This window comes from Hydra viridissima, unplaced genomic scaffold (assembly GCF_058129835.1).
Source record: "Hydra viridissima isolate aposymbiotic clone 2 unplaced genomic scaffold, HvirCarnegie_v1 scaffold_1, whole genome shotgun sequence".
Taxonomy (NCBI): domain Eukaryota; kingdom Metazoa; phylum Cnidaria; class Hydrozoa; order Anthoathecata; family Hydridae; genus Hydra; species Hydra viridissima.
Genome location: NW_028324300.1, coordinates 33,787,686 through 33,799,833, shown reverse-complemented (window position 1 = coordinate 33,799,833; position 12,148 = coordinate 33,787,686). Strand labels below are relative to the sequence as shown.

General features: G+C 27.3%; 1 protein-coding gene across 4 annotated transcripts in view; it reads right to left on the bottom strand.

Moving 5' to 3' along the window:
- Positions 1–12,148, bottom strand: part of LOC145191931 (phosphatidylinositol 4-kinase alpha-like) — a 32,506-nt gene that overhangs the window by 8,355 nt on the left and 12,003 nt on the right. For all 4 annotated transcript variants that reach the window (XR_016450764.1, XM_090081931.1, XM_090081936.1 and 1 more), the window contains exons 13-27: positions 12,087–12,148; positions 11,680–11,890; positions 11,327–11,522; positions 11,153–11,237; positions 10,885–11,058; positions 10,563–10,739; positions 9,866–10,028; positions 8,879–9,006; positions 5,952–6,158; positions 5,599–5,807; positions 3,074–3,281; positions 2,570–2,895; positions 2,107–2,365; positions 1,775–1,891; positions 1,499–1,686 (exon numbers count right to left, since the gene is read on the bottom strand). The exon at positions 12,087–12,148 is cut by the window's right edge and continues 226 nt beyond it. Coding sequence is in view for 3 of the 4 variants with exons in the window: in XM_090081931.1 (XP_089938057.1) it covers positions 1,499–1,686; positions 1,775–1,891; positions 2,107–2,365; positions 2,570–2,895; positions 3,074–3,281; positions 5,599–5,807; positions 5,952–6,158; positions 8,879–9,006; positions 9,866–10,028; positions 10,563–10,739; positions 10,885–11,058; positions 11,153–11,237; positions 11,327–11,522; positions 11,680–11,890; positions 12,087–12,148 (2,710 nt within the window). In the remaining variant the exon portion in view is untranslated. The remainder of the gene's footprint in view (positions 1–1,498; positions 1,687–1,774; positions 1,892–2,106; positions 2,366–2,569; positions 2,896–3,073; positions 3,282–5,598; positions 5,808–5,951; positions 6,159–8,878; positions 9,007–9,865; positions 10,029–10,562; positions 10,740–10,884; positions 11,059–11,152; positions 11,238–11,326; positions 11,523–11,679; positions 11,891–12,086) is intronic.

Below are 12,148 nucleotides of genomic sequence, written 5' to 3'. Positions count from 1 at the left end.
CATTATATATATATATATACATATATATATATATATATATATATATATATATATATATATATATATATATATATATATATATATATATATAACACACACACACACACACACACACACAAACACACACACACTTTATATAGTAATATAAAGAATATTTAAAAGCTTAGAGAATCAATAATAATATATCAGTATCAAGGCATTCTAAATTATCTGTTATCTTTGTAAGTTTTGTTTACATTTTTATTAGTCTACAAAACTTTAGAACAAATCAAACAAGGTTTTTGCACTGCAAAAGAAAATCTTAATCTAACTGCTGATTGTTTTAAACTTTGATAATTAGTATTCATAAATTATCATTAAAAAATTACAATATTGCAGATGTGAAATGAGCTTAAATAATTGATTAAATGCATTGAACATTAAAACACTAAACAACTGAACACTAAACAACTGAACACTAAATAACTGAACACAAAACAATTTATGTGTTATTCACCAGTTATTTTAATTTGTTTGTTTCAGCAACATTTTCAACACATAAAAATGAATATTGGGCAGTGATTAAATTCTTCATTTAGAAAAAATAATTCAAAAGAAAATGCTAAAAATATAAAGACATCTGCTCCATTTTCAACGGATGAAAATTGATACACAGTCCTTTCAAACATTAAAGGTAATTAATGATGACAAGTACAGGTTTATGATATTGTTTGTGAAGACCCGAGTGTTACTACTTATCAAATTGCTTTAACTTGGCATGTCAAATGAAAGAGCCATATTTTACATGAAGAAAATATTTTACATGAAAAAAGTTGCATGGAAAAGTAGTGTCACATTGACAGCTCAGCAAAAAATGAATTCTAAACAAATTTGGATTAGAAGACTGAAGCTGGACAAAGAAAGAATAAATTTTTTGGATTCAAATGAACTTTTGTTAATTAAATATTTTGAAAAAGGAAAAAAAACTAACTCTAATTAAGATATAATATAAAGCTATATATATATATATATATATATATATATATATATATATATATATATATATATATATATATATATATATATATATATACAAGTTAGATACAGCAAATTGTGAAAAATGAAAAAAATCATTTTTTCATTATTACATTGTAAAAGTTTACAAAAGTGTTTTAACTCAAAATAAGAAAAAGTACAATCTGCTTGAGCATCTACTGTAATCATCAGATTTGGCTCCCAGTAACAACTATCTTTTCAAAAATCTCAAACAATTATTTTGTGGAAAATGTTTTTTTTTAATTTCAAAAAACTTTGGCAGCTATACTAGCATTTTGTTGACCTTCTGGAATTACACTGCATAGATGGCAAAGAATAGTAATATAAAAGTAATGTGTGTTGAACTGTTAGGAGTAAAAATGGTGAGTAAAAAAAGAACACTTCAATAAAAAAATTTACATTTTTGGATTTCTGAACTCAAAACGCAGGCTAATTAATTATGTCAAAATGAAACATGTTCTACCTGATTTCACCTGAGATTTTTGTTATTTCTTCAAAGAAATCAAATTCACGTTTGAAAAAATCCAATGAAGACCCAGATAAGGATGACATAATACGCTTGATAAGGTGCTCCAGTTTGTCACCAATATCAGGATCTTTGTTGGTTGACTCTTCATCAGTGTAGATATTTGTTTTCATATTCCAAATAAACTAGAAGTAAATCAAAAACAAAAAGGAAAAAAAAATTATGACAAAATGTGTAAGCAGAATAAAAAAAGCAGCAAGCAGTGACAATTACCTGGTGAGCAAGCAACTGAGATTTTTTGCATGCCCAGAGAATATATTTTTGTACATAACCCATCTGATCATATCTTAGAGCTTGGACTAATTGTGGAATGTAAAACAGCATTGTTTCCTTTGAGAGAGAGGAAGAGAGAAAAAAATAAAAACTTATAATCAGTGAAAAGAAAAACTATTTAAAAACAGATTTCACTTTGAAAATAATTATTTCAATTAAAAAACAAACATTTTGGTAATAAAAATGCAAATAAAATATAATAAAAAATTTAAAAAGTTTAGTAAGCACACAAATAGAAAAAAATAAACAATCAAAAAATGAACTAAAAGTACTGCAGAATATGATTGTAGAACTCGCACAGCATATTGTGCTGTTAATGGGTGCGGTGGAAATTGTTGAGAGAAAAATGATATTGCATTGACAGGAGAAACAACAGCCCATGTCAATATATAAAGAAGTGCAGGTTTATCTTGTCGGATTGTAGCTTCATCAACTAAAAATTGAAGTGCTTCTGGGACATGGGAAACAAAAAGTGGATTTGCTTGAACAAGCAAATTGACTTCTTTTAGTACAACAGATACTTCCATAAACCTGAAATTAATTTAAATGCGTTACTTTTAAATTAATCTTAAGATATTGCTTTAAAAATATACCCTATATTTTCCAATACTGAAGAAAATAACTCAATATAAAGTTATTAATAAGAGAAAGTTTATGACAAATGTAACAAATTCTTTTATATCAAATAACTCTAATAATTATTAAAAAAATGGGTTTCAACTTAATTAAAATTACCGAAGAGCAATATATACAGCAACTTGAGGACAACATTTCCAAGCTGTTCTTATACATTCTTTCCAAACTTTATCAGTGAGAGATACCTGACTAGCCCATGCATGAACTATATCTTCATTAGGTACTCTTAGCTCTGGTACATTCTTAGGATTTCTCCAAACTAAAAGCCGTTCTATTTCTCGACGCAACGCAGCAAGAATTAGAATGCGTTTTTTGAGAAGCTCTTTTGTTAAAGTTCCACTATCTTTTGAACGAGCGGCAAAAAATGCTTTTTTTGTGGTGTTGGCGCTTAATGAACTAGCCCTTCCTTGAAGATTTAGCCAGCTCTAAATTTACACCAATAATATCATTTAATCAGCTGTAGTTATAGAACAAAAATGAAAAAAACACTCTAGTACAAACAATGAAAATTATCAACTTAGACAAAAAAAAAAAAAAAAAAACTTAAATAAAAAACAGAAAAGATTTAATAAAGAAGAGTTCCAGTCTAAAAGATTTTCAAACCTGCTGCTCTACACGCAATGAATCAGATGATGTCAGTTGGGTTTGTTCATTGACTGGTTCATCCAAGTCACAATCAAGTGAAGTAGATAGTATATTTAATGTTTTAATAAAGCGTTTATCAGTGTTTAAAGCATTCCAGAAGTCAATTAATAACGTTATGCTTCTGCCCAACATCTCTGTTTTTGGTTTAGGCCAAGTAGATGGCAATCTTTAAAAACAAACAAACAATTTAGAAGCTTATCACAATTGTTTTAGGCACATGTGATTAATGTGTATAAAATTGGGAAAGAGGTGACAACCGTTAGTTTCTTAGAAAAAATTTTAATATCTTTAATCAAACTTTAGTTGGAATGTTTTGATTGCTATTCATAAAAATCTTATTGTTACTAAAATAAAAAACCAGCATAACTTCTAAATAACTTTTAAATTAAAATATTATTTCAAAATTAAATATATTAGGTCAGAATTATATATTACAATCAAATACCTTGAAAAAAAGGGATATTATAAATGTAAGTATAATTTTAGGCATAAAACAGACCTGAGATAAGCATAATAAATTTTTATATAAACATTTGACTAAATTAGCAAAATGGTAGAAGTTTTTTTTTTTGGGTGGGAAGGACGTAATAAATCCTGTCATTTTATGATAGGATTTATTTCCTCCTTCCCACCCAAAAAAAAAAAACTGCTTGCTCACCAGGTAATTGTCACTGCTTGCTGCTTTTTTTATTCTGCTTACACATTTTGTCATAATTTTTTTTTCCTTTTTGTTTTTGATTTACTTCTAGTTTATTTGGAATATGAAAACAAATATCTACACTGATGAAGAGTCAACCAACAAAGATCCTGATATTGGTGACAAACTGGAGCACCTTATCAAGCGTATTATGTCATCCTTATCTGGGTCTTCATTGGATTTTTTCAAACGTGAATTTGATTTATTATAATATGTATCTTATAATGCTACTAACAGAAATATTAGATGTTGTCTGAGAGGTAAAACTATTGAGTGAATAATACACAATTATGTATTGCCTGGCCTGTACCATATGGAGGTGGACCTTTTTTGTTTATTTGGTTTTTTGTTTCTAATTATTTTTCTTTAATGACAACTCTAACATTCTAAAAAATTTATTCTTCATCAAAGCACAAACAAAAATGGGAAAAAAAAATCACTGCAGATAAATCCTGAAGTGGATTCTGCTTAAGTTAATGGCTTTTGATATACAATATTCTGTGTTTTTCCTTTAGGAGCAAAAGTGTATTGATTTTCTATATTTCCAACTCTGGAGCTGTCCATGTAATAAGGATGGAGTTTCCAAGTTAATTCCAGCAACTGTTAGGGATTGCTCTTATGCCTTGTTGATTTTCATTGCAAAGGCCAAATAAACAGAGAACTGCAGTCTCTTAAAATCAAATGGCAAGTCTGATGACATAATGATTGAAGGTGAAGAAAAACCAATTTTTTTCAAACTAAACCCAATCCCAAAGTGAGAACACCTATTCCTGTATAAGGTCATAGTAGGTAACATTTTAATTAGGAAAAATAATGGTGTATATACAAGTGTGGAGACCTTATGTTGACTCAGATACTCAGAAATAATATAAGATTGTGTTATCTGAGATTTTCTTGAACCATAGAAAAATGAAAACAAGTAACTTTTAGCAATTTAACTTTAAAATGATAAACAGGAAAAAAGGCTTTAGTAGAAGAATTAAGATTTCAAAAGTGGAGCATCAATTCATTAGAAAGGAGCTTTATGGAGTAGGCTTGTCTAAAATCCACACAGGTTGAATCAACTAATACTATTTTACCAATTTTGCTGCTTTTGTGTGTTGCACCACATATTTATTTATAATCATTATTTTCAAATGCCTTTTTTTATTATTTTATCATCTTTATCATCATTTGTTTTAACATATTGCAACATGTGTTTTATAAAAAATTTCTTTCTCTATTAAAAAAAAATATTACCTTGTATTTTTTCAAAGGTTTCTTTACAAAAATACAAGGCAATAATGCACCATTAATTTCACAGAATTGGATGTAGAATAAAAAGTAGAATAATTTTTGACCACAAGTATTACATAATTACTTTTGCTATAAATTGATGGAATAGTAACATTTAGATTGACAAGTTTACAAACTGCATTCAATGAAAAGATAAGATAAGATAATATAAACTTTTATTATAAGATAAGATAATATAAACTTTTTATAAAGAAAAGATAAGATAATATAAACTTTTATCAATTGTTTCTGCTGAATAATTTTTTTTTTTTAAAATGCTTATCATAAAATGACAGGATTTATTTCCTCCTTCCCACCTAAAAAAAAAAACTTTACCATTTTGCATATTTAGTCAAAGTTTATATAAAAATTTATTTTGCTCATCTCAGGTCTATTTTATGCTAAACTGGAAAAAGTCAATAAAATCAGAAAAATAAATTTTAAAATATATGTATAAATTTGAATAATAAAAATAATTTTGAATAATGAAAATAAATTTAAATAAACTCACGAAAAATAATCAAGTGCTGTATGGTAAACCATTTCTCGTAGCACAGTGGTAACGATTGGGGGCATTGAATGATTTGATTGTAACACATGAAGACCAAGTCTGGCAAGACGAAAACGGGCTTGTATATAGTTTATATGATGAGCAATTTTACTACTTTTTCCAACAGATTCTGTAAGAGAGTCAATCAGCATCAATACAAACATGGAAGCCTAAAACCAAAATTTAAAAAAATCATTAAATATTTTTTTAAAAATAAATGTTCTGTGAAAAAAAAAAAATCTTCAAACAGTGAATTTTAAAAAGCCTAAGTACTTCTAATAAAAAAACTGCATTTGAATAAAAAATTTTTTAACCTGCTCTTTGCTATAGTAACAAACAACTTCAAATCTTCTAATAAAAAATTGGATCCATAAATCCTGCACATCATCATAGTCTTTCAAACTGTTTATGTTGTCATCATAAGATGTTGAAAGTGGGTTACTTAACATAATATCTTCACTGTACATACCCATTTTATTGTTGACCATGTAGAGCCATGCCCCAATTAACTCTTGTTGAATCTAGTATATATACAAATATGAATAGATATATATATAGTATATGTATATATATCTATTTATATTTGTATATATACTAGATTCAACATACATACATTTAAATCTTGGTAAATAACATACTGAATTAAAATTTAAAAAAGGATAAAAAAAGTATAATAAAATAGTAAAAACAAATAACAACAGGGAGATTGCTAAATTGTGATTGTCAAGTGGCTGAAAGATGAAAAGTATTTTAAAAATTTTTGTGTATCAAAGATCCAGAAAAGCAGAGGATCTGCTGGAATCTAGAGATATATTTCTCATCATTGTACTGGATGCTGCAACATTTACACAGGTCAGATCAACCAATTCATCTACAAAGCAGCACTTTTACCATCTACAAGACTTTTTCTATGGAGATAACCTGGAACTTTTAACAAGACAGAACAACAAGAAGACAGCAACAACAAGACAGCAACAACAAGACAGCAACAACAAGACAGCAATAACAAGACATAGCAACAACAAGACAGAGCAATTGTTCACAGAGCAAAATTGATTTCACACTGAGTTCACTGAGACAATGTAACCGTCATAACATGGTGTTCATGATCATTTGATCTACAACAATATCCCTACTGAAAATATTTGGTCATGGGCAGAAAAATAGTAACCATGTATATCAGATCAGTTAAGAATCTTCTGGAGAAACTTGAGAAAACCTTGTTGGACATTGCATTATGTATGTACACGCCTGAGTATGTTAAAAGGCTAAAGGAGGCCATTAAATACTGACATTTGTATTGTGTCCATTTTTAATTACTATTTTTGAAAGGTATACATTTTTGATTGTTTTTTTTTGTTGTTGTTGTTGTTGTTTTTTTGACTTTTTTAAAATAGTAATGTGATCAGTAATAAATAAATTAAAAAAAAAAAAATTTCATTGTAATCTTTAATCTGTTCAAATGCAAATTATTTAAAGCTACCAATTTTTTTAATGAAAATATGAGCACATCTAAATTTACTGGAGAAACTGTATAAATATAAATATAAATATAAATATATATATATATATATATATATATATATATATATATATATATATATATATATATATATATATATATATATATATATATTTCAAAAACAGTTATACTTCCTAAAAGTATTGTATAATATAAATTAGAAAACCTTTACAGACTGTAGACTGTAGATAAAAATCCAACTCAAAGAAAAAGTTGCATCAAAGGCAGACAGTTATAGAAAGTAAATTTCAAAAGTAAAAAAATGGTTAATAAAGTGATTTTCTTGAGTGATGTTAAAAAGGAGTTTATATAATAAACAATACATTTGTAAGAATAAATTACTATTAATTACTAATAAATTACTACTATCTTTTATCTCATGTAAGACATGTACCAGAAAAAATCTGCACGTGTTCTGATGTGGTGTTTACGGAAATCGTACATCATTTAAAAAAGCTAATTGTTTTAAAATGTGATTGTATTAATGTTGTTCAAAACTTAAATAGCTCTGTTATTAAAACAATTAGCTTTAATTGAAATGTCATCAAATCAAGATAAGAAGCGAGAAAAAATTTTGCATTTTCTCGTTGAAAATCCTGGTGTATCAAACAAAACAATTTCTAAAGAGCTGCAGATTGCTTTGAGAACAGTGTAGAGCATTGTGAAACGATTTAAGGACACTGGTACAATCATAAGAAAATCAGGAAGTGGAAGAAAAAAATGTTTTGTTAGATGAGATCTTGGTAAAAAGGTAAAAGATGCCTTAGACAGAAAAACGGAGATTTCTGTTCGAACATTAGCGAATAAATTTAAGACAAGTGCTTCCACTATACAAAGAGTAAAGAGAAATTGTGGTTATAAATCTTATAAAAAGAAAAAAGTTCCTCGTTGTGAAGAAAAACAAGAAAATGTTGCAATTCGATGTTCAAAGCTGCTCTATAAAAAATTATGTGCTAAAAAATCTTGTTTGATTATTGACGATGAAACTTATTGTGCTGCATATTTTCGATCTCTTCCAGGAAACCAATATTATTCAGCAATTAATCGCAAGAAACTGAATTCCAAACAAAAATGCATTGGAATGCAAAGATTCACTAAAAAATTTAAAAGTTTGGCAAGCAATTTGTGAATGTGGTGAAAGAAGCTCTTGTTTTGTGACTACGGGAACAATTAACACCAAAATATACAGAAAAGAATGCCTCAAGAAATGTCTTTTGCGGTTTTTAAGAACACACAAGGGTAACCTGTTATTTTAGCCCAATTTAGCATCATGTCACTACTCTGGGACAACTTTAAACTGGCTTAGAGAACATAAAGTAGATTTCGTTAAAAACACTTCAATCCACCAAATTGTCGTGAACTACGTCCTATCGAAAGATATTGGGGTCTTGTCAAAAGAAAACTGAGGTTCATTGTAAAAGAAGCCAAAAACATTAAAGACTTCAAAAATAAATGGATGAGAGCTACCAAGAAAGTCCAGCCGAAGACTGTGCAAAAGCTGATGTTGAGTGTAAAACGCAAAGTGCGTGCGTTCTCACATACAAAACTTCACAAACTTTCTTAAGTGAAATTTAATAATATTAATATATGTACTTTCAAAACATACATAACATTCAATATCAAAATACAATAGTTAGATAAATATCCTTTATAATGTCCGAGCAGATTTTTTCTGGTACATGTTTGCAAGCAGAAGATTATTGTGAATGATATAATTACCTGAACTTCTAAGTCTGCTCGTGTTGCAAATAACCAGTCCCAGCAAGAAATAGCTATTTGCAAAGCTTCTTTTGAAAACAATATTGAAGGCATCCAACATAAGCAGTGTAGCAGATAATTATTTGTTACTGAAATATGTAAATAAGCAATTAACTTTAAAATTAAGATTAAAAAAATTGAAAATTAGCATTAAAACAAATTTATAAAAAAACAAAAGTACTAAAGACTTTAAAATAGTTTTTTGCAAAATTACCATGCCTTGCCACATTCACATTGATTAAAAACTCAACTTTGTGAGTTCTAATACTGCATTATATACACAATCTGAATAATTTGGTTATCAACTTAAAATCCTCAATTAATGATGAAACTCTAGAAATCATGTCATTTGAATTGGCTGCTGGCTCCATAAATAATTCATATGCATAACATAAGATTATTCTTGCTGTACTTAGTGAACAACTACTGTTTCACTTTGATATCTGTGATGTGCTAATTTGATACAAAAATGGTATTTGGTTGACTTACAATTTACTATATCCCACTTTTGGTTTTACACCAATTTTATGACAATGATAAAAGATAAATTTTATTTGAGATTCACAAAGATTGTAAAATGTCATTTGTATAAATTATATTTACATTCAAAATTATTATATTTAGGTAAAAAATGGCAAAAACAAAAGAAACTCAAAGAACAAAAGAGTATCTTCAATATTATTATTATTATGTTATTATTTTTCAAGTGCATAATTTTTGAATTCATTTAATATTTTCAATCATGTTGTTGTCCCAAAAGTTTTAAAAGATTAAAAATAGTTGATGAAAAACTTATTGCCTTTTTGTTAAACAAAGTTTTAGTAACCAACATTTAAGTTTTTTATGGATGCAATTGAATGACTGAGTTATAACTAATTTATTTAATCATAAAAACTTGAACAAAACAATGACCAAAAACAAAACACAAAATGCTTGAGCATAACTTACATTTAGATGAGACTAGAGAAGCAGTAGCTCTATACATGACAACAGCATAATTATCACGGGCCCCTCCATGTAAAACTTTGAACTCCTTACATAACATGTCAATTAACACATCATTCCCATTAACAGTGAAATTTGTGGAAAATGCTTTACAAAGCCCAATCACCTTTAAAAAAAGTTACATGGTACAACTCTACCTGTGTTTGTTGTTGAAGACTTTCCTGGTCATAGGAAAAGGAATTTCTAATAATTTTCATAAAAACAATATTAAATCTAAAAACTATATTTAACAAATTATAGTCAAAAATTCAAAAGTTGCTTTTTTTTGACGGTTGTTTGTTAATTACAATATGAAAACTAATTATTCATTTTGTTTTCATAGTGTAACAAATAATTAGATATCATATTTTAATAAATAAAAAGTTAAAGTTAAAAAAAAACAATTTTTTTTTAAACTTTTAAATCTTGAAAGTTAATGTAAATGTTTTTGTTCAAAATTTGTTCTTAGAAAGCAGCCATTATACTTGCAAAAACTACTTTCTAAGAAGATAAACAACCTTTAACACTGAATAAGCAACGTGCAGTAAAAAAATTGATTAAAAAAAAAAGTTTTTATAACAATTATATTTCAAAGAAACCAAAACATGGTTCTTCTTATACTGAGAAAATGATGAGCTATGCTAATAAAGAAAATACAAACCTCGCCTAGATATCTACTTCGTATTTGAACTCCTGATCGAAATATCTTAGAGCTTAAACCTGGAGACTTTAAAAAGTCTGACAATGATTCTTTTTCAACGCGAAACATAACTTCACTCAGTAGACTTATTCCATAATGTACTATACATTCTTCTTCTTCTTTATCAATGATGTATTGCTGATAATTATTTAAAAGAAAAGGATAAAAAAAAAAACATTGAAACTTATAATTATAATTTGAACTATATTATTTAGAATTAAATAATACACAATTTATTCAGCTTTTTGCTTGTATAATTTGAAAAATAAAAGTATAAAATTACCTGCAAAAGAGACCATGTTGCCTCGCTTGTCCATTTAAATGCCTCTTGAAGAATTCCTTTACACCTTTCTGAAAAATCTTTCACAATTTGTTCACGAACAATACGTTCTTGGGATATTTTTAATGTTAAACTACTATGTGGTACATTAATTAATGTTGAAATGAGTTGATTTTCCTGAATAAAAAATAAAAAACTAGTTGAATTAAAAAAAAAGTTTGATTTTTAAATAAATTCATCATAATTTAAAAAGAAATTACAAGGAACTTACCATCATCTTGGTTTTATAGCTTAATACATGCAAAAGATCAAGCATTGTTTTCAATACAACTTGATTCCAAAGAAGATGTGGGAATCTAAATTAATTTACAACAAGTCCTTAGTTATCAAATTAAAATAAAAACAAAAAAAAACAAAAACAAAATAAAAACCAAATTGTAATTACTTGTCTACTAAAAGGGAAAAATATTTGTCGGCAACTCGTCGAATTTTTTCCTGTGTGTGATTAAACATTACAAGAAAATATTGTGCATGCTTTTCAAGTTCTTTTTCTCGCTCAATACAACGTGCTTTTTGCAACATAAGATTAAGATATTTCATAAATATATTATCAAATGTGAGTCGCATGCATCTCCAAACATCTACAGAAAAATGTGCAATCATTTTTTATTGGTTGAGCAGTAAATTTTTATTAATTTGTAAGATGATAACATTGTGTATACAACAATATTAAATGATTTGGTTTGTGTCAAAATAAAAGCTGATCTTTAAAATATTTTATAACATTTAACTCTGTACCATTTTTATCTTTTTGAATAGCTCGATCTTGCAAATATTCAAATAAATTTTGCACTGCACAGCTATCAATAGTAACTCGAAGATTTTCAAGCAAGTATACACTATATAAAAAAGCAGTGGCACCAAATTGTAACTTATTTAGTAATGGCTGAAAGTCTTGAACATGGCCAATACTTTCTAACAATGACACACGAAGTTGACTTACATCACCCTACAAATCGTAATGAAAACATAAATAAAAAAAAGTGTTTTGACAAATAAAACCTTTTTATTTGTGAAAACACTTTTTTATTTCATAAAACCAAAGCCACAATCAAAATTATAACATAATATTCCTCATGATGAAACAAAAATTTTTTTATTCTTTGTTAAAAAAAAAAAACACAAACAATCAAACAAATTAATACCTCAGACACTTCTTCATTTTTTAGAGCTAATCCATAGTTTAACTCTCTTAAATGGTCAGTAC